The sequence below is a fragment of the Prosopis cineraria genome, unplaced genomic scaffold, assembly GCF_029017545.1.
Source record: "Prosopis cineraria cultivar Desert tree isolate PC_DT_omini unplaced genomic scaffold, ASM2901754v1 PC693, whole genome shotgun sequence".
NCBI classification, from domain to species: Eukaryota; Viridiplantae; Streptophyta; class Magnoliopsida; order Fabales; family Fabaceae; genus Prosopis; species Prosopis cineraria.
Genome location: NW_026556018.1, coordinates 8,815 through 32,602, shown reverse-complemented (window position 1 = coordinate 32,602; position 23,788 = coordinate 8,815). Strand labels below are relative to the sequence as shown.

Here is a 23,788-nt window from a genome sequence, read left to right as displayed (position 1 = left end):
AAATCAAGCATATCGATTTAACAGGACCGACCAAATGGGAGGAAGAATCTAACCTGAGAATGCACGGTGAGAGCTTCGAAGAGGAGGACTTAACGGGACGATGAACGGTGGGGCTTCGAGCACGACAGACCAGATGCACGGTGAGAGCTTCAATAGACCAAGAGCTCCGAGATAGCGAGAAGAGGACATACGAGGATGAGACGGACCGAGCTTGTGGAAGAAAAAGAAAGCCAGCGAGCTTCTGCGAGACACACGAGGATCAGACGATCTTATTGTGTTTCAAGGGCAATATCATAATTTTATAAAAATAATGAGGGTAAATTAGTCAATAAATTTAACTCTCCCTCCAAAAAAACCCTAATTTGGAGGGAGCCAAAATAAAGGAAAGGGAGGGGAGGGGAGGGGAGCCAAAATTTGGCTCCTCTCCCCTCCAAAAATTTTAAACCAAATAAAAAAAATGGAACCCCTCCCCTCCCTCCCCTCCATTTACCTCCAACCAAACAGCCCTTAAGGAGAGCAATTTTACCTTTAAACTAATTTTTCAAAGAACAAAAAACCCCTTCTATTAGTTGACCTTTAATTTTATCATTTTTTGTTGATGTGGTATTGCATGGGGCCCATACACAGTGATAGATTAGTTTCTTTCTAAGAGTGAAGTCTTATTAAAATAAAATTTAATAAATGTTATCAAAATATTGAGTATTTTAATAATTTAAATATTATTATTTGTAAATATTCATTCAAAATTTATAAATTATTTTTAAAATATTAACATCTTAAACTAGTTTTTTGGAGATTTATAAATAACTTGTACTATTTTTATACATCAATCATATTTTTAATATTGATTGAGTTTTTTAATTTTATTAAATCATTCTCTATGATTTTTTTTATCAACTAACCGTTTTTTTTAAATATCATACCACTTAATTTAATATTTTTATATTTTATAATTTTATATTAAACATGAAGGGAATAAACCTCCAAACTAATTGAGGAATGTTTTTTTCTCAGATCTCTATTATTTCTTATTAAATATTTTTTTGAAGCTCATTAATGGAGTAAAAAATATCTTTTAAAAAATATTTTTATTAACATACTGTTGGTCCTGATTATTATATTTCTAATTTTATCTCTGACATTGCAATACATAGAGAGTATTAAATTTAGATAGTGTAATTTTTTTGAGAAAGATTGCTAGTTAATCAAAATAAATTACAGAAAATGATTTAAAATTTTAAAAAAATTAACCAATATTAGGTAAGTAACATATACAAATGATGTAATGATTTAGGCACTGTCTATGAGAGAAGTTTGGAGATTAGTATAATAAAAAAATAAGAAGTCATTTATAAATTTATGAAAAAACTAATTTAAATTGTTAATATTTAAAAAATATAAATTTTAAATGAGTATTTATAAATAATAATATTTAAATTATCAAATATTTAAATACTTAATATTTTAATAATATTTATTAAATTTTATTTCAAAAAGATTTCAAGTGCCCAACGCTATTTAAAAAAGACTTTAGGGTACTTAGTGCTTTTAAAAAAAATTCAAGAGTAAATTAGTATTAAAGAATATAGTTAGAGTTTTACTTATTATTTTGTGTAAGCCTTAGGCACATGTCACATTAGCAAAAAACAAATAAAAAATTTAATGGTTGACAAATAAAAAGGGTTTTTTACTTTTGAAAAAATAGTTCATGAATAAAATTATTTCCTTTATCACTATAAGATACCTAACATTCTTTAAAGTAAAGTTCAAAAATAAAAATACACCTTGATCAACATATAAACCCGTTACACACACATCCATGCATGTTACACAACTTACACAATTATAAAAAGTTGCGTTACTATTAAACTGATAAAAAGAATAATATAGCTTGGTTAAGGCCTCACGAGCAAAAAAATTATAGTTCAGGATTGTTCTTAAGAAAAATATTTAGATAGGTCGGTTGCATTATATTATTTATAGTTTATTTAATAAAAAATTACATTTATATGATATTAAGTATAAATTGATTATGATATTGATGATAATAAAGAGATAAAAGGTAATTAATCAAATATACATTATGTTATAGAAATAAATTAATTTAAAAAATATCACATGACATTTTATTTATATTACTTAAAACATTTAATTAAACAGGTCACAAATAATGTGGTGTACCAAATTTATTTAAGTATCTTTCTTGTGTTTCAATTTCAATTGGATAATACCTATCACAAACAAAATTGATTATCAAATGGAATTTTAAGACAATCAAATCATAAATTATTTTCATAAGATAAAAAATTCATGAAGATCATAAAATTTCAAATCAACTAAATAATAATCAGTTTTCTATTATTGTAATCACACATAAAATAACATACATACATACATATTATAAAGCATGCAAAATAAGTATCATTTAAAAAAATTAATATTATTTAAAAGTAACTTATTTTCAACCTTAATCAAACGAACTAAAATAACTTCCTCCACAATGGAATTTCACAGCCGTGATTGCTTATCAAATTGGAGTTTCAAACAGTGGAGTGTTTGGGTGATCTTTTTTAAAATGAAGTTTGTGTTTGTTTTTTATTAAATCAAGATATATAATTTTTATATATTATTTATTGAAAAAATAAAGCTTCATATCCCTACATTTTTCCTAACATGTATCATCAACGTTTTATTACAATTTTTTTACGTTTTATTAAATGCTGTGTGAAAGAAATATATTATTAAAATATGGGCATGCGATGAGAATAAAATTAAAAAAATATTTAATTTTTAGACCGAATTGACACGCGTCACCTGCGGGTAACAGCCGGACTGCGGGGCCAAAAGGTCTCGAATCTCAAGCTCAGCAAGCCAGCATGTGTTTTGAAACTTTCACTCAACCCGCTCTTTATTTCTCCTGTCATCCCTCTCCCCTCCCCTCCGCGGCTTAACTTCCCGCCTCTTTTATCGCCAATCTTAAAATCCCTAATTTCCCTCCCTCTCCACCTGTCTCTCCATCATCGATCTCCAATCTCCCTCTCTCCCTAAGTTTCTCCCTCACTCCACCATGAACCATAGAACCAGAGCCCTCGCCAAGTCGCCCCCAGCCAGAGCTGAGCAGTTCAGAAATACCTTAAGCCCGGTGCGCTGGCCCGAATGAGAGACTCGCGGATTAGCGCTAAATCGCACAGGCTCAACTCACTCTGCCAGATCTCTCTACGTCGCGCTACACCTCCATCTTCTCCTCGCTCAACCGCTGGTCAATCTCAGATCATCGTCGGTGATGGTTTTCCTTGCTTCGTCGGGAGGATCTTTGGTCCTCGGTGTCCGCAAAGGAAGAAACTCACGGCGGTCAAGTCTGTCTTGTATATAACCACTAGCCCTTCGAATCCCGCTCCGGATTCACCTGATCTGATTATTGATTCATTTGGCAATGACATTCTTGTTGCTAATTGAATTTAGTTTACATTCTGTTGAGAGTTCTCGGATTATTCGGTTGTTGTAGAAAGCAGAACAGTTTAGATGTGCAGATGGCTGTGCCCTTTTTGGCACTTTGTTCATTGATGCGGGACAAATTTATCTGATGAAACTTCATTTAATAATAAGAATTTCCAATATCATGTCAAGTATTTGTTTTTTGGGTTACGGCACCATTCATAGTTTATTTATGAGCATTGGCGCCTGGAATTAAATTGGCATTTTGGTTGGGTGATGTACTCCTGATAGGAAAGGAAAGAAATATATCCTCGCGGACTTCTTGAAAGTTATAAATGCAACGATGGCATTGTTTATTAACCTTTTCATGACTTCAGTTGCACACCCAGAATTTGTGTTGGAAGTCTAATTTAGTACATTTACATGTTATATGCCAGCTACTTATGATTATTTTGTGTTGAAGCGGGTGATGTTTCGAAGTTGCAAAGCTTGTGCTTTAATGCTGACCGCAAAATCCTTTACTTGACTTTGTTCTTGCCTCACTTTTCAAGGCATGATTTGTTTTGCTTAGGCTGGTGATAAGAAGAGAGGCTGAAGGAAATTCATGTCTTATTTGAGATGCTCGCATCAATGTTGCCGTGGGTCATAACTTTGCTCTTTGACTTAGTGAGCTAACTCAGCACCCGTCTGCGGCTCATTCGGCTCTGTATTGTGGTGGTTTCAGCTGCTTGCTTGATTTTGAAATCGCGAGGAAGTTAAGGTTTGCTTTGCTGGTTTGAAATGGTGATCTGATGTCTAAGAAGTAGTGATTTAGTAAACCTTTATCTTGATAAATGAAAGCATCTTCGTGCTTCATTGCCATGCAAAGGGTTCCAAAGTGCTTATTATTCTTTCACCGTGTCTGATTTTTTTTTTTTGCTTTATAAATAATTTTTATTAGGAAAATTATCTTACCATTTTTTGCAGCTCATTGTTTATTGTAGCATGTAAATAATTATATTCTACGGAGACAACAAATTAGCTGGTTTAGCTTCTAAATTATGATGGCATGCTCTTCGTACGGTGTAGGTTTACATGACACAGTTTTTGGCTAATGTTGTACGCATTCTTTGAATTTCCTATTTTGTCAGTTTACAAAGTAAACAGTGGCTGCTAATGTTTAGATGTGACCTTAGTGACATTTTGTTGGCTTCAATATAATGTCAAGAGATGTCTATGGCCAAATATAATTTCAGGGTTGCTTTTAAGCAGTTTAACTTATGGAAGAAGTTTCGGTAAACATACATGATTTTTCCTAGCATCTTTGCTTGAAAGTTCTAAGCCTAGAAATATTTTATGCTACTATCACTAGCACGCATTTTCTTGTAGGGTGAATAGCAGTAACTTTGTAGCCTGCTAGTACTTGGTTTTCAGCCCTTACGTATTTCATGTCAGCTGTAGTGTTCCTCTCTTCCTGATCTTGGTATTGCGATTTGCCCCGTAAGTGTGAAATTCTTTGTATAATTCATTTTACCGATTTAGGATTCGTTTGGAAAACAGGTGTAAGGAGCTTTTGACCAGATTTAAAGGTGTGTTTGGATTAAAAATTTCACAATTGAGATTAAAAATCAATTGAGATTAGTAGAAAATTTTGTTGTTGTAAAGTGGCTTATGTATACATTTTTTTATTAGTTAAAGTTGATGGGATAAATTAAAATTTATTTTAAATAATTTGATTCAAAAGTCACTTAAAATATATAATGATAAAAATAGATGAGTTTTTTTTTTATTTTTTTGACTAATTTGATTTGTTAATGAAAAATATTAAAGTTAAATTATATTTTTTAAAAGAGTTCATTTGTAATTTATTGCTTGTAAATTATAAAATTTTAAAATAAATTAATAAATTATAGAAAAACTAAAATAACCCTATGTGCAATTGTGCACATAGTAAAGAAGTCATTTTAGATTTAATTATTGAGGTCTATAAGTACTTGAGAAAATAGAAAAAAAATTATTAGAAAACACTTGAAATACAAGCCAAATAAAGAGTTTAAGTTTGAAATAAAAACAGTAGAGATTGAAATTATTCACAAAACACGAATGAGAATCAGAGTGGACAAGGGACATGATTGTAATTAATCGGTGGGAAAATGTAAATAGCATTAATAGCTAACAAGTTGTGATTGACACAACGCCGTAAGTCACTCGCAAGCTTTTTGTCTAGCCAAGCTTCTTGAATAAAAAGCTCTTTCCAAATTTTTTTAAACTAAACAAAATATAATGAGTTTTTTAAACTTAAACTAAGAGCTATCTAAATTTTAGAGTCATATCCAAACATACACTTAAATAGCCTATTATGTTTCACATTGAAAGGACTTAGGGAGGGTCTTGATCATATAAAAGAGAGCGTTGTATATCCCATTAAGCTAGTCTTTTTGAGAAGAGAGTAACTATCTTGTATCAAAGTTAGATTCAAATTTGCCTACTCGGTATGCCCTTTTTTTTGGGTAACTCATAAAGGATGCATCATAAATTGGCCAAGCTATTACGTCTCACACTAAAGAGACCTAAGGAGAGTCTTGATTATATAAACAAGGGTTTTATACACCCTATTTGTAACATCTTAAAAATTTAAATCCAATTAACTAAGCTTAATAAGGGTGATTAAGTAATTTAATAAGGTATGTGGTCAGAAAGATCTAACAAGTGCGTTTGGTTATAATTTCAGCCCTAAATGCGAGGTCGAAGTGAAGTTCAGTCACTCGAAATATGAAAAAGGGAGAAATTTGAGGGAAGTAGTTTTATTCCATCTACTGCGGTTTTGACTCATTTGCCACAGCACACGTGTGTTAAATAGTCAACAATAAGTCTCTCTATGCCATGTGCTGCAGTGTATGGCTAAATATTTTGATATGAAATACGCGAATCAGATAAAAAACCAGAAGAGGAAAAAGAAAAAAATGAAGAGCAAGCAACTTTGCTTTGATAGGGCTTAAAGAGTTGAGGCATTAGGAGTATTATATAACTTCAAAACATTTGAGGTAAATTCTCTAAGCTTAAATATCTCTTTCTCTTCCATTTTTCTTAATGATGGGAGTTAGGGTTTGGTTAAAAAATATGATTTTCAGTCTATAAAGGTTATGAGTCTAAACCTATCGACTTAAATAGAGTTAATAAAAGTTATTTGAGCTATTTAAACCTAACATTTATGTCTCTATGCATTTTTAGTTGTTAGAGGTCATAAATATTCAAAATTCCACCATTAATAAGGCGGTTGAAGCAATGTGACTTTATTAATGGTTAGTTGGGAGTTCAATGAAGCTAATGGAAGTTAGAAGAAGTTAAGAAACCCTATGGATACCTTTGTATGTAAAGGGTTTGAATCTTAAGAGAGAATAAATGTTAAATTAGATAGTGAAAGTTATCTAAAAGGGATATTGATAATTAATATTGTGGTTAAATGTAGAGTAGGTATATTTGGCACCATTCAAGTTTTGTGAAACTTTAGAAGTGTGAAATTGAGAGGTAAATTTTTGACCTCTCAAAGGTTTGAGGTAACTGAGGGAATTCTTTTTTGTGCTTTTGTATGTTAATTAATTCATTAATTAATACATGATAAATGGAATGTGTGAATTTGAGTAAAATGCAACTGTGGCATGACTTACTTAAAAATCCACTATAATGATTTTATAAAGTTCAATGACGTGCTTCATTTGGAGTTCAATGAATGCGACTTCTTATGAAGTTCAATGATTTTGTGTTAAGTAAAGTTCAATAACTTAATGTGTGAATAGTTCAATGTAGTAGTGCTTGTAAAGTTCAATAATGTGATATTTGTGGAGTTCAACAAAATGTGTAGTTGAAGAGTTTGACGAGATAGAGTAAAGTGGAGTTCAATAATTTAATTATGTGTGTTAATGTGATGTTCATATATGAGATGAGTACAATGATGAGGTTTTGCATGCCTGAAATTTGAGCGATTGCATGCATGAAAATATTGCACCATTATGCATTGCATGATCTTGAAAGGCGAGAGTTTCCCTAGAAAGAAGAGTAAAAAATTAAATCCACATAATAAGGCTTCTATCAATGCTATATAGTTAAATACATTTGGTCAGGCTTCTATCTGTGCTATATGGTTTCATTGAATTGTTTATATTATCGTCCTACTTATTTAACGGGAAATTGTCCCACTAATTTAATGAGGGACTCGAGCCTAGCTAATACTCCACTTGTTCAATGAGAAAGTTAGTTTAGAAAAAATGACACCCTATGGTGTGAGAAATTAGGGAGATCGTGACTTACAAGTAAGTTAAGCAATCTTGGCCGAGTAGCCTCTTACATGTGAATGGTTAGCGTATTCTCAGTTCATAAACGATCCCAATATATTAAAGCCCACAATTTCATGTCAGAGGTACAAGGAGGATATAAGGAAGGTGTGATCGTGTATATTATGATAAATGGGTACATGATTGTCTGTGTTGTGTCCTTAAGATGAAATCTTATGATTAATCTTAGATTATTATGAACATTGATTTTTATGATATTATCTTATGAATTTATGCCATTAATGATGCAAAGGGAAAATATGTGCTTAAATATGTTGATTTGACTTGAGTTTGATATCTATACCACTTGTATTTAAATTAATTAACATGCATTATTATAAGTCATATGGATCTAGGTTATTGAGTGATTGTACTTATCTCATTATCTACAATATTACAGGAATTAGCTTAATAGGATGAGACAGAGGAAAACAACCTAAGCCATAGGATTTCTATCTTATATGTAGGCCTTATCTTCTTTTGGACTATTGATGTGTATAATCTTGCATGATATTGTCAACTAGGAAAAACTCATGTTTTGACTTACTTACATTATGTGATTATTATATTTTGTTGTGCATTTTAGGCCCTAGCATGGTATATGTATGATTGTGAAATTTATAATAGATTCAAAATAATAGTACAAGTAAGGAATGAGTATAATTTGTGATTGATGATGACTAATTGGTGAATACGTGATTGAAACTCCCATTTTGTTTTTGAAATTAAGGGGTTGAATATTAAAAATGTGTTGTATTTGTTATTTATGAGATATGGTTTATTGCACAGGTCTATTTTGGTCCTTTAAGTGTGATTTAGGATGTAATTGTGGGTTTTGGCACCTGATAGGAAAATAGGGGCACTAGAGATGTGTTTGAATTGTGAAAAGGAGATAATTATGAAATGGGTGTTCAATTTTTGATTGAGAAATAATGTAATTGTGAAATCAGTGTTATTAGCTAAAGTTAGGAGAAAACTTTTTGTAAACATTTAGATTACCTTAATCGGATGTTGGACAGAGAAATAGGGTGCATCAAAAATTTGTCTTTGTTGTTGTTAAATAATAGCATCTAAGTTGTCAAAAACGTGTAATGTACTGCGATGCATGGCACAAAAGCATACAAGCTACGACGCTTGTATGATAAGCCATGGCGTATGCCTCTCTACTGCACTGATTTATTATTTTCAACCTTTATACAAATGTTTTGATTCGTTTTGAGATCTTATACTTCTGCATGCTAATTAAACTTTGATTTTTGACTTGTAAAAATATTTTAGAGAGTTTTAGGGTCTGTTTGAATTTTAATTGAGTATAATTGATTACAAAAAATTTGATTAATGTGATTAATTTTGATTATAATTGATAATATTATAACGTGATCTTGTTTGAATATTGTTTTTATAAAATTAATTTTGATATAATTGAAGATGTTTGGGTGGTTACTTAAAATCAATTTTAGATGCATAAATTAGCATAAAAGACTTTGCTTTTGAAAATGTAAATATTGATAAAGTTATATATATAATGTTATTAAATTTGTTATACTTTATTTAACAAGTAAAGTATTGTATTTAACTTATATTATATTGTAATATTAAAAACTCAATCAATGTAAACAAATAAATCAATATGTATGAGTTCAAGTAAATTTAATGAAAGATGAAAATACAATTTAACAAGAATGAGAAAAGAAGGATTTATCTTTGTCTTCTTATTTCAATACCCATTTCAAAATGGAATGAGATTATTAGGAAGAGGGTGACACGTGCATCAATTTAATGCATACCCGAGGCGATGACTTTGTGGCAAAAGCATGGAGTAGGGATAAGATGATGAAAAAGACACAGTTAGAAAGGTTTTCATAGCAAACGAAAGAGAGCATACCAAAATAAGTAAGAAGACATCGCAACTCAAGGAGGAGGATGTTAGAGATTGTAGACAGTGGACACAGCAAATCAAAGAGGAAGGTCGAACTTGGACACTGCCGTTAAAGGAAGATTTGCACTTAATCAGAGTTTGAGATTTAGAGGAAGAAGATGATGAAAGTTTTGAATTTGTAAAGCCACGTAGTCAAGAGTATATTTGGGAGGTTAATATTAAGACAAATAATAATAGGTTCCATAGTAATAATTGATAATGAGAAGATACTGACATGAGCTTATCCCAAATGGCATTATAGATGTAAAATCGACTTCTTGAAAAAAGAGTGTTTGTGGATATTTTTTCTTAAAGCCGTGGTTTGGGGGGCAAAATTGATTATTCTGACCTATCCAAATAGGCACTTAAATTTTAAAAACTTGAAATCCTAAATTATAAATTTTACTATCTTGATAATTGTAATTTGGGAACAATTCCCTGATTACCTTGAATTTTGAAGTTAATTGAAAATTAATAAGGGAGACCTTACACCACTTAGTTAGTTTTTTGGGATAAAGTAATGGCCCTGTGATGAACTGCTCTCAACCAATAAACCATAGTTTATTATAGGCTTCTGATAAATTAGTTGCATGATTTTGTGCTTTGTTCATAAAGTAGTGCATGCTAAATAAAACTTGCCAGTAGGGCTGTTCAAGTAGCCTGAAAGCTTAGTCTTGCTCTAGCTAGTCAAGTTGACAAGGTCGGGCTTCGAGTAGGGCAGCAGGTTAGGGTTAACCTTAGCCTAACCCTATCAGACTCAAAATATTTTATTTTATTTTATTTTATTTTTTGTCAAAATTTAATTATTTTATAATGTTATTTTTATTTAATTCTCATGTATATCATATTATTTTTTGTGTTCATCATGAATATCTTTTATAATTTCAATTTTTATAATCATTTAAATGTTTAAAATTGATTTTTTTACTTTATATCATATGAAAATAATAAATAATTTTAAATTATATACAATTTAAAAATTTAGTACTTTAAATTCTAATATTTTGTTATAAATAATCCATTTTAAATAATTTTAATTATAATTTGTATTGTTTAATAATTTTTTATATTCATTTTTTTAAAAAATAAAATTCGAGCATCGGGCCAAAACTTGACTCGAGTGTTTGAGCAGCCCAGTGCTTGAATGTGTACATAGGGTTGGGCATCAGGCTAGGGTGAAGCTTGGCCCAACTCAACCAATGTACACCCCTACTTGCCAAGATGGACCAGTGACAAGCCCAAAAAAATAAGTCAATGGGCATAATTTATCTTAAAGTAAATATTAATATTTTATTGAAAATATAAATTTAATTATTTATTAAATTATATTAAAGTCTTAATTTAATAAAATTAAATACTATAAACAATGCATAACTCATAAAATTATAGTAAAAAATTATCTTTATATAAAAAACTATAAAAATTTTTTCAGTCTATTAGTTTCATGTTTTTTTATTTGTATTAAATTAAATATATATATATATATATATATCTTTTCTACAGAAGAGAATTAATTTGTGATAAATTTTCTATGAGCAAAATATTTTATTAAATTATTACTCTTCTATTCTAAAACTATTCCTACTTAATATATAGTATAAAGATGCAGGGGTGGAGTTAGGATTTAAGAATGAAGAGAATCAAAATTTAATATATATATATATATATATATATTATAATTTTCATAAATTTTAGAGGGACTGAATATATATAACTTATATAATATAAATAAAATTTTAAAAAATTGGAGGGCCACGACCTCTGCTAGTTCCTCTCCCTCTGCTACTATATAGATAAGATTTTAAGTTATCAAATTTTTAATTACAAAAGTAAACTTTTTTAAGGAGACAAATGAACTATTTAAAATTACAGGGCAATTGAAATTTTCCAAAGGAGGCAACTAAAATTTTTAAGGTGACTTTGGATAATTTTTTCTTAACTTGTGGACACAATTGCCCTGCTACCCAGAATGTGGGCACGTCTTTGGGATGGACGCAAGACTACTAGAAGATTTATCCAAGTAGAGACTTGCATTTTTTGCACCTTAAACTTAGCTTGCACTGTCCAAGAAGGGGAAGAAACAATTTTTTTTTTTTTCAAACAAGCAATCAACGCAATGGCGAAGCCAAGATTCTAAGTCAGGGGGCATTGATGGAGTTAGGATCCTCAGTAAAAGAAAGACATTCCTGTTTCTTTCAAATCAAATATTTCTCTTTTGTTTTTTTTCTTTGTTTCCTATTTAGCTTTCAATTGTAAATTTATAAGTACAGCGAGTTAGCAAAAAATATTCACCCAATTCATTCTTGAGCTTTGAATCTTCATTATTTATCATTACTTTTTTTAACTAGTCCCTGAAAAGTATTTAGGATGAGAAGTGAGTCTATTTAGTCATATTAATTTTTTTTAATTTTTTAAACAATTAATAAATAATATTATTATTTAGGTATAGTGAAATTGTCGGTTAATATTTATGAGGTTAAGTTAAAAATTTAAATAGATCTGAGTTAAAAAAATAAGATTGAAATGAATTTAAAATTTAAAATATGAAAATAAGAAGGTACAAAGTATCATAAGTAAAATGTATAAATTACAAAATATAAAAACTCATACTTCCAAACATGTCATTTTTTTCTAGTGAGGGGCATATGCCCCCCTCAATTATATGCGGTTGTGTCATTGTATAAGTAACAAAATTTATATTCCCGCCAACTATAATAAAATTTATATGAAGTCATGCAAATCATGACTAATGATTATTTTTTAAGCTTCATGCAATATTTAGAACAATGTACTTATAGCCAAGTGATTAAGGATTTTAAGTGTTCAGCCGCATGTTTTTTTAATTGCTAAATACGATTCAATAGGTTACGTGGATAAAATTTTTGAAGTATTCCTTATTTTTTTGAAAAATTAGTGTGATGCTAAAGTGTGAAAATCACTTTATCATATTTTAGCTGAAAAATTGATAACAAATTTAAGTTTAAATTGCATCTGAATTTCAATGCTTTTATAACTCCAAAATTCCGCGACCGCTCAACGTGTCACCATCTCTCGTATCGACAGTCGCTTTTCGTCTTTCGCACAGAACAGGATTCCAAGTTGTCTGTGCTCTGTAGAGACGATATTACGACGTCGTTAGATCTCGAACCGGACGTCCGGCTTAAATTTTTTTTTTTTTGACCGCATGAAAATTGAGGAGCATTGGAGCAGAGGAGGATCCTACCTCAGTCTCAAGTTGGCCCAGTTCTCCAGCAATCCAATCACGCACAGCGTTCTAAGTAAGCTCAGTAGTGTTTGCCGGCGAAAATAAGCTCCCAACAATGGCCGAACCCAAGGTTAAATACGATCGCCAGCTCAGGTGCTGCCTCTAACTTTCTCCTTCTCCCTATCGTTCTTCTTCTTCTCTGGCCCTCCGACGTTTTGTTAATTTTCCACTTCGCCCTAACTTTCTGTGCTTGAACCTACTTAAAGCTATCAACTCTTCATATTCCGTCTTCCCTCGCTCTTCAGAGACACTGCATGCGAAAAATTTCCATTCTCTTTTTCTTTGGAAACCTAAGCCTTTTAGTCTTCTAAGTTTGGATACTTTATATCGTTTGTACTTGTCAAGGAAGAAAGAATGAAGAAATTTATAATGAACACTGTAACGGTTTTGTAGAATGTTTCTGGCTGGAAGTCAGTTCAATATTGTTTGCTGTCTCGTAAAATTAGGTAAGATATCAGTTATTTGATAATCTGATGATTTGATCAAGCTGAGATGAGGTGATTGTAATAAATCTTTGCTTGTAAAATATATGTGCTGATTCCTACTGGTAGCAAAATAGCTGCCCTTTGTACCCATTACTGGAGAAGGCTGAATACTTGATTTCCCATATCTCTGATTTTAGTGCTTTCTTTTATCTACCCTCGTACAATTGATTTCTCTGCTTAATTTCCAGCTCTTTGCGTCCGTATGATGAAATAGTTTCAAATTTTAATTTTTTGTGGAACTAATATCTTCAGACTGCGAAATTAAATTATCTATCTGCTCATCATCCTGTATTTTTGTTCTCTTTTAAAATATCCCAACACTTTTTTAATTGTACTTTGATAAATACAGAATATGGGGTGAGCAGGGACAGGCATCCCTCGAGAAATCTAGTATTTGCTTACTTAATTGTGGTCCTACGGGTTCTGAAACTCTCAAAAATCTTGTACTTGGTGGGCTTGGGAGCATCACTGTAGTTGATGGATCTAAAGTTGAAGAGGGTGATCTTGGAAACAATTTTATGGGTACAGTAACATCTTATTACTTCTTTTTGTTCTTTATATATACTTTTCCTCATTTTGTCTTGTATTTATTTGTAGTGGATGACTCAAGCATTGGGCTGTCAAAGGCAAAATGTGTATGCTCTTTTCTTCAGGAGCTGAATGATGCAGTTAAAGCAAAATTTATAGAAGAGTATCCTGAGGAATTAATTGAGACAAATCCATCGTTCTTTTCTCAGTTTACTTTAGTAGTTGCCACACAGGTATGCTTGTATAAAAATGCTGACAAAAGACCATGCCATATAATTACTACAATCTATGGTTTAAATAAGTATTTTACTATGGTTATTGATATAAAGTGTAATATCTTAAATGGAGCTCTTCAATCAACATTTCAGCTTGCGGAAGATTCAATGGTAAAGCTTGATCGAATTTGTAGGGAGGCAAATGTTATGCTGATATTTGCTCGTTCTTATGGGCTTGCAGGGTTTGTTCGAATCAGTTTGAAGGTATTGTGTTGCAGGCGAATAGAAAACACTTTGTTATCTTCACAACATCAAATATATCATGTTCTAGTTTGGTGAATGGTTAGATAATTATTTGCATGAGGAAACATACAATAATTCTTAGCATTGTTGTTACTTTGATCTTATATTGACAGCTGACATGTAAAAGAGAGAGCAAACAAAGCAACGTGGCTAATATGCAATTGATTCTAATTATAATGAGGGAAATGGAAGTTAGGATAGCAATAATGGATTGTCAAGTTGGATAACTTGCTTTTCTAGTTCAAGCTGAAAATATTTGTGCCACAAAGCATTGACACTTACTTGAATTTAAAAAAAATATTTTTTTTACTAAAGGTAAGTGGGTAATTATTGTTTTGGTGGTTTTACTAGGAACATACGGTGATTGAGTCAAAGCCTGAGCATTTTCTGGATGATCTCCGATTAAATAATCCATGGCCTGAGCTCAAGAGGTGCAGAGTTCTTTGTTTCATTCCGTAGATTTCCTTTTTACCCTAATATCTGGGTTTAACCTTTAAAACTTTTACCCCTCATACTTCTATGGCTGTTTTGCTGAGAGCATAGAGGTGGTCTTTTCACTTCAAATTCTCATTGCATGATTTGGCCACTGTAGTCTCGCAGAAGGCATTGAGTTGAATGTTCAAGATCCTGTAGCCCATAAACACATACCATATGTTATTATTCTTGTCAAGATGGCTGATGAGTGGTCCAAAAGCCATGGTGGTGCACTTCCATCGACCAGGGAAGAGAAAAGGGAGTTTAAGGTTCACTGCTTGCTTCTGCTTTTTAGCTATTTCTTATACTGGTGTTCTACTTATATGATTAGCTTTCAACGTGATCAACTTAGGAGCTTATCAAAGCTAGAATGCTTGGGCAAGATGAAGATAATTATAAAGAAGCCATTGAGGCTTCTTTCAAAGTCTTTGCTCCTCGAGGAATTAGTAAGTATTTGCTACAGTAACTTTCTCGTGAGCCAATATCTGCCTTACTATATGCTGGCACTTTCCTTTTCTTTTGAGAAGGAGCTTAATTATCTGTTGACAGGATCAAACTTTACTTGGGTAATCTTCCATAATTATGGGGGGTCCTTCAAATGTTGAGACTTAGGAGACTAAACTTTTTACTTTTATACAACAACAACAACAACAACAAGCCTTTATCCCACTAGGTGGGGTCGGCTACATGGATTGCAAGACGCCATTGTGCTCTATCATTTATCAAGCTTTTAGGAATATTATTAATTAAGAGATCACGTTCAATAACTTCCAAGAGTGTTCTCTTAGGCCTTCCTCTACCTCTCTTAATCGGACTCAAAGTTATATGTTCCACTCTTCTCATTGGTGCCTCCCTTGGTCTTCTTTGTACATGTCCAAACCATTTCAACCGATTTTTTACCATTTTTTCCTCAATAGGTGCCACCCTCACTTTTTCGCGTACGTGCTCATTTCGAATTTTATCTTTACGTGTATGTCCGCACATCCATCATAACATTCTCATCTCTGCTACTCCAATTTTGTGCTTTTGCTGTCCCTTTAGAGCCCGGCATTCACTACTATATAACATTGCCGGTTTGATAGTAGTACGATAAAACTTTCCTTTAAGTTTATTAGGCACCTTACGGTCGCAAATAACTCCTTTAGCTTTTCTCCAATTAAACCACCCAGGTTGAATTCTATGTGAAATATCTCTACTGATTTCGCCATCATTTTGAATAATGGCTCCCAAATATCTAAACTTTTCCACTTGAGGTATAATTTAGTCTCCCAATTTCACTTCCAAATTATTGTCGAATAGTCCTTTACCAAATTTACAATATAAATATTTCGTCTTACTTCTACTCAGACGAAAACCTTTTGACTCCGATGTCCTCCTCCATAACTCAAGTTTGCAATTAACCTCTTCTCTTGTCTCTGCTATAAGAACTATATCATCCGTGAAGAGCATACATTTCGGAATTTCCCCTTGAATATGTTCCGTCAAAACATTTAAGATTAAGTCGAATAAATAAGGACTCAGAGATGATCCCTGATGTAGTCCAATCTTTATAGGAAAATTCTTTGTTTGACCACTAGGCGTTCTTATACTAGTTTTTACCCCCTCATATATATCTTGTATGGCTTTAATATAAGCAATCCGTACTCCCTTTTTTTCTAACGCTTTCCAAAGCACTTCTCTTGGTATACGGTCATAAGCTTTTTCTAAATCAATAAAAACCATGTGTAGATCTTTATTTTTACAACGATACTTTTCCATTAATCTCCTTAGTAGATAAATCGCTTCTGTAGTTGATCTACCTGGCATAAAACCAAACTGATTCTCAGAAATACTTGTCTCTAGTCTCAACCTGTTCTCAATTACTTTCTCCCACAATTTCATTGTGTGGCTCATGAGTTTAATCCCTCTATAGTTAGTACAATTCTGAATATCTCCTTTATTTTTATAAATAAGAATTAATGTACTTCTCCTCCACTCATCAGGCATTTTCTTGGACTGTAAAATCACATTAAATAACTTAGTTAACCATCTCACCCCTTCTTCACCTAAACATTTTCACGCTTCGATAGATATACAATCAGGTCCGTTGGCTTTACCATTTGCCATTTTCTTAAGAGCTTCTTTTACCTCCTTATCACGTATTATTCGATAGAATGACAAATTTTATTCTCCTTCACCAATTACTAAATCCTCCAAGTTACTAGATGAACTCTCTCCATCATTGAAAAGTTTAGAAAAATAAGTCTCCCATCTATTTTTAATTTCATCATCTGTAATTAAAGTTCTTCCCTCTTCATCCTTAATACACCTTACCTGTTCTAGATCTCTTGATTTTCTTTCCCTACTCTTGGCAATCTTATAAATATTTCGCTCTCCTTCCTTCGTCTCAAGGCTCTTATAAAATTCTTCAAAAGCTTTAGAACGAGCTTCACCAACAGCTCTCTTAGCTTCCTTCTTAGCCATACGGTACCTCTCCCAATTTTACTCATTGTTACACAAATGTATGGCTTTAAAACAGTTTTTCTTATACTTGATTTTGTCCTGTACACTATTATTCCACCACCAAGACTCCTTATCTCTTGGACCAAAACCTTTTGATTCTCCCAAAACCACTTTTGCAACCTTCCGTATCTTTTTAGCCATATCCTCCCACATAATGTTAGCACTTCCCTGAGATTTCCAAATTCCTTTATCCAAAAGATTTCACTTGAAAATATCTTGCTTCTCACCTTTTAATTGCCACCACCTAATCCTTGGTGTTACTACTTGTCGACGTTTTTGAATTTTACTTAAAATACACACATCAAGGACTAGGACTCTATGTTGTGTCGTTACAGCATCTCCGGGGATCACCTTGCAATTTTTACAAAGTCTTCTATCTGTGTTCCTAACCAAAAGAAAATCAATCTGTGACCTTGAGGCTCCACTTTTGTAAGTGATAAGATGCTCATCTCTCTTCTTGAAACAAGTGTTGGCAATCTTAAAATCATACGCCAATGAGAAATCAAGAAGAGTTTGTCCTTCATTGTTTACCTCTCCAAAACCAAAACCACCATGCACCCTCGCATACTGACCGGCTTCCCTCCCGACATGCCCATTAAAGTCTCCTCCAATAAAAATCTTTTCACTCTGTGGTATGCGTCGAATCAACCCTTCCAGATCCTCCCAAAATAATTCCTTAAGACTGGCTTCTGTCCCGACTTGCGGCGCATAAGCGCTAACAATATTAACAGTCTCACGTCCAATTATCATTTTTAAAGAAATAATTCTGTCTCCAATTCTGCTAACCTCTACAACGTTCTTCTTCCACTCCTTATCTATAATGATGCCTACTCCATTGCGTGCACTTACTTTTCCTGTATACCAAAGTTTGTAACCTTGAATATCCTTAGCTTCTTCTCCACGCCATTTTGTTTCTTGCAGGCAAAGGATATTGATTTTTCTTTGAATCATAACCCCTACAACCTCTACAGATTTACAATTTAATGTCCCAACATTCCAAGTACCAAATCTAATTTTGCTCTCATGGACTAACTTCTTTAGCCGCGTGCGTCCAGAATGACGCGGTAGCCCTTGCTCATTTAACACTACATCCGGGCGCCGATGCAGCGGCTCTAACTCACTTATCACTGTATTCGAGCCATGCAGCGCGTTACTTACGGGCAACGACCTAGCATTAATATTATAACGTCTATCGTCCATGTTCATGATAGATTCAACAAACTTTTTACTTTTATATTCTTGAAAAATTTTTGAGTTTAGTCAGATGCATTTAGTTACTTTTAGAATGAATAAAAGCTAGTTTGTCCTTGATTCCATTTCCTTGAATTTATTGTCAAGGGAGTCTTAGCATCCCACAAATTAGTTTTAGATGGCACGGCAGTATAGGGATTGTTTGGAAACCTATTCTGGGAACAGTTTTCTGTTCTCTAAAAGTAAAATAAAAGAACAAAAAAATCTGTTCGGTAATGTGCTTTCAAAAAGTATTTTTGAGAACAAAAAAATGAAATATTGTTTTGGAGAACAGAAAAATGGAAACAACTTTTAGGTGTTCCGTGATTATTGTTCTGGAGGACAAGAGAGAATGAGAAAAATACTTATTTTTATTATTTTTTTATTCTTAGAACATGTTCTACAAAACACCAATTTTCAAAACGATAAAATAAAATAGTTTCAAACAGCCCTTATACTTTCTTTGTGAACTCTTGGTTTAAGTTTTATAAAATCCTTGAATTGTTTGGGTGGGAGGTTAGCAAAATAAGGAACAGTTGGACTATTGTTACTTATGCAGGTTTTGAGCTCCTAATTTTTAAGTTTTCTTATGAAATCATGGGCTTTTTCATAAAGAAAATTGTCTCTCTATCTTGAGAACTTTGACTATGTTAAAGTTTGAATGTTTGTTGAGGAAGCATGTACTACCTTTGGTTGGAGGTGAGGGTCATTATGATGAACTCTTTAAAAGTTCCTGATTTTTGTTTCTGAAAAATTTGATTTTTAGTCAGAATTTTTGAATAGGTCTGAACATTTACTGCCTTATTTCCAATTGAATTTATATTAGACTAAAATTCAATGACCATATACCTTTTCAGGTGCAGATTTGCAACTGATAATTAATGATAGCTCTGCTGAAGTGGATTCTAAGTCATCAGATTTTTGGGTGTTGGTGGCAGCTCTGAAGGTTGGTGCTTCTGGAATTGCTGCTTTGATTTTTTTCCCCATTCTTGAGAAAGCTGCATTTATATCTTATATAGTACTGTAATATGTTGTAGTGTCAAGTGGTAATTGATTAAAGCCTGGGAAATATATTTTTCTCCTTTTTTTGTGCAATTTACATTCCTGACTGTTTGGTTTCTCAAGATTCAGTTGCATAATGGAACACTTTTTATCATCCTGCCCAGGAATTCATTGCAAATGAACGTGGTGGGGAGATACCCCTTGAAGGATCAATACCAGATATGACATCTTCTACTGAGTTAGTAGCCAAATCTCGTATCAGGTAACTTATATTTTCTCTTGAGATGAATTATTTACCAGAATTATATCTACCCTCCTGCAGGCAGTATGTGAATTTGCAGAATATCTATCAAGCCAAGGCTGAAGCTGATTTTGTTGCAATTGAACGACGGGTGAGAAGTATTTTAAAAAAAATTGGAAGAGATTCAAATAGCATACCAAGGACAACAATCAAAAGCTTCTGTAAAAACGCCAGAAAGCTCAAAGTAAGTGCAGATAGTCAAATTGTTTGTAGATTGCAATGATGAAAGTATTATAAACCTGACATGCTTAATTTGTTCTGTGATCAAATGTCCATGCTTTCTGAGGCCCTTTAATCTACATGTATAATATACAGTCTCATTTTGGGGACAAAACAATATGAATGCAAGATGCTCTGAGCTTTCCTTTTGTTAATTTTTGGTTGAGATTTTTATTATTGTTGTTACTGATGATGTGGATGCGGTAAATGCATGAGTATCTTACAACTAGATATGTTTTTCCCCAAAGCCTCTTTTATCTAATATTAACTGAAGTTGGTGAATTTTGTGGGAGTAATTGAAGGCACCAGAATGTTTGTTTGAGTCTTCATATGGACACTATTCTTTATTTTGTAGATTTGCAGGTTTCGCCTGATTGAAGATGAGTTTAATTCTCCAAACCTACCTGAATTACAAAAGTATCTAACTGATGAGGATTACAGGTTATATTTATTTTATTACTGATGCTTCTGGAGAAGGAAAGGAAAAAAAGAAAAAAAAAAGGGAATTAGTCTGCGAGGATACTTGCTGAAATAGTGGTTTCCTGTTTTTATGTGTGCAGCACTGCTGTTGGAATTTATATTTTGCTGCGAGCTGTTGACCGTTTTGCTGCTAACTATAACAGTTTTCCTGGGCAGTATGACAGGCAAGACCTGCTTCATGAATTTCTTAATATAGTCCTGCTATATCATATCAGGATTCTTCCTTGAAGGTCTTTCTTGCTTTTATTGTTGATATTCTTCAGTGCTATGGATGAGGACATACCTCGACTGAAGAGTACAGCTAGTGGCCTGCTCAATGACTTGGGATGCAATGGTGCCACTTTGGCAGAGGACCTTGTAAATGAGATGTGCCGATTTGGTGCTTCAGAGCTCCATGCTGTTGCTGCTTTGGTTGGAGGAATAGCATCGCAAGAAGTAATCAAGGTTTGCAATTCTTCCTCTGGCCTGGGATGGTGCTACTTTTATGTTTATGTTGTCCAAAGTAATGTGATCTGGGAAAACTAATCTAAGCGAACCCTGAAAGCTTGGCACTTTCGGGAAAAATGTACCATCTGCCCCTGGTCTGGGATAGTTTTTCTATATTTATGTTGTCAAATCTAGTGTGATTTGGGAAAATCAAATCTAATGAACCCTGAAAGCTTGGTCCTGTCAAGAAAGATTGCTACATATAAAATTCACTCACCCAAAAATAGAAAAAAAATAGAAATAGAAAATAGAAGAGAAGAGAAGTTTGTGATCGACTTTGCTTCTAATGTTACGCTTCTTTGTATACAAGGAATGACCTCTAGTCTTAGTTCAGTCTTTTATGAACCTTTACGAGCTCAAGCTATGGAAACTTCACATGAAGCAATGATTTATAACTCCGACTAGAGAATGAACTGGTACTCGGCAAGGTGGACAGCCTGGGTCACACCATCGGATCACTTAAATTTGGACCAGTTAAAACTGGTAAGACTAGGGGAACTTGGAATAACCTGTGTCTGGGCGCTGGGTTTATTCATAAATACATGTAAATTTTGATTTTGTAAATTTAAAGTACCCTTCTTCCGTTTTCCTTTGCTAACTCTATGAAATTCAATAATAACTGAAGGTATTTGTCCATGCAACAAGCATGGGATTAGGGAAAAAAAAATAAAATAAAATTCTAAAGATAAATGAGTTGCAAATATCTATCTAGACAATTGCAAATATGAGTCTTAATAACAACTCGTCTTCCTTCAGAATGTTTTGGCATCCATTGTTAAATTGATCTTTCGGTATTAACTGTCATTCCCCCGCTTATAGATATAAAATTTTATATAGCTGATGGTCAAATCTGTACTACCCTTAGTGAACAGCGCTGTGATAGAGTTTTGAGATAATGGTTGATTTGGGAAGATAGATATTATAAATAGATATTATTTTTAATTTATTTTAGATATTTTCTATTTAATAATATTGTTTAGATTTTATTTAGGTATTTAGCTATCTAGATTTTATATAGATATTCAGATATATATTTAGATATCTATACATTTATTCAGATATCTAGTTATTTAAATTTTATTAGGATATTTAGTTTTTTAGATTTTATTTAGTATTTTATATAGATATAGATTTTAGGAGATTTTATTCAGTTTTATTTAATTATCTAGTTATCTAGATTTTATTCATTATTTTATATTATAGTTAGCATTATAAATATACGTAGCAACTTAGAAGCAGGCATATCATGCATAAAACAGACTTTTGAGACTTTTGGTCCTTTGGAGATTCTTCTAAGCGTGGGTACTTGTTTTATATTATCTTGATAGATTTATTTCTTTTACTTTCTTCTATCAGTTCTATGTTCTCTTATTAATATTATAAAGTTAGATTTTGATTTCACATGTTAATAAGACTTATGTGCTTTTTTCTTTCTACTTATCTTGAATCCTATCATGCTGTCTGACTATTAAAAAAAGAAAAGAAAAGAAGACGACTTGTTGATCATGAAAACAAGCTAACCTTTTAAAGGGAGCTTTGGACTCCAAATTGGCATCTCGAAAAGTAAAATCTCCTTTTGAGTTATGAACTTCCTTACAGGCTTTCTAATGCATTGGTTGTGTATTTCTTTGCATTTTTGTTATTAGGTTCTCCAAATAAAATATACCAAGTATATGATCTACTGATCTTTATGGTAAAATCATACATTTATTCTATTATGATTAGAAAATCATACATGTCATATCTTATTTGGAGAAGGAAGTGGTAAAAGTATAAAAAACTGCTAACAAGTTCCTTTTTCTTTCTAATCCACTACATATTTTGCCATTGGAATTGTTCGTCTTGTGTCTTTATCTTAAATTGCGATTTCCTTTGCAGCTAATAACAAGGCAATTTGTACCTATGTCTGGCACCTTCATCTTCAATGGCATTGATCACAAGTCACAGCTGCTGTTACTGTAATTTATTGTACAATGGTAATGATTTTAAATTCTTCAATAGCCTTTTGGATGCAACTAGCTTTGCAATATCAAATGGGGCTGATGTTGATTTCGATTGGCAGATTTCTGGGGTCCAATGAAGTGGCATTCGCCTTTAACTGTGGTTTCCTCGCTTCTGGTATAGTGGTGCGCCTTTGAGGCATTTGTGCATTTGTTAGTTGGAACGCGTTTATTCTCGTTTGATATGAAAGTTTTGTAACTTGTTACGGACATGGATCTCAGACGGAAACAAAAGTCGAGGAAGAGGGATTTTTGGATATGATATTTTTAAAATATTTTTGGGCCATTGAAGCATCCACCTTATTCTATTGAATGATATCTTCTCAGATATCAATCAATCGATAAAAGATTGAATGATATCACGTCAGATAAATTTCTGTTGTCCTGCCATGAACAAATATGTTACGGTGCGTGTAGGCCTTTTTTTTTTTTTGGGATGACTTTTTGTGGTAAATTTTTCATAGACAAACCATCCGAGCTTATGGGCCTCCTACTCAAGCCCAATATACGTTCTTGGAACTAGTCCTATGGGCAGCAACGCTTGCCTAGTTGACAAAAGTTGGATGTTGATTGAAAAAAAAAAGAAAAGTTAGAAATTTGGCACGGAAAAAGAACTTGCAAGGATTCAGGGATGA

At 32.6% G+C, this 23,788-nt stretch overlaps 1 protein-coding gene across 4 annotated transcripts; it reads left to right on the top strand.

The window, feature by feature from the left end:
* Positions 1-12,861: 12,861 nt before the first annotated feature.
* Positions 12,862-23,526, top strand: LOC129298055 (NEDD8-activating enzyme E1 regulatory subunit AXR1-like). Of its 4 annotated transcripts, XM_054936450.1 has the most exons (16): positions 12,936-13,021; positions 13,322-13,374; positions 13,763-13,935; positions 14,011-14,174; positions 14,310-14,420; positions 14,811-14,890; positions 15,052-15,202; positions 15,286-15,379; positions 19,523-19,611; positions 19,832-19,905; positions 19,990-20,152; positions 20,543-20,628; positions 20,748-20,831; positions 20,931-21,111; positions 23,032-23,129; positions 23,216-23,526. In XM_054936450.1, exons 3-15 carry the CDS (start codon positions 13,932-13,934, stop codon positions 23,113-23,115), a joined length of 1,365 nt encoding a protein of 454 aa, XP_054792425.1. In that variant the 5' UTR covers positions 12,936-13,021; positions 13,322-13,374; positions 13,763-13,931; the 3' UTR covers positions 23,116-23,129; positions 23,216-23,526. The 4 variants fall into 4 exon arrangements, with proteins under 4 accessions (XP_054792422.1, XP_054792423.1, XP_054792425.1 ...); XM_054936447.1 differs by lacking the exon at positions 13,322-13,374 and having other exon boundaries at positions 12,862-13,021; XM_054936449.1 differs by lacking the exon at positions 12,936-13,021 and having other exon boundaries at positions 13,046-13,374.
* Positions 23,527-23,788: the final 262 nt, after the last annotated feature.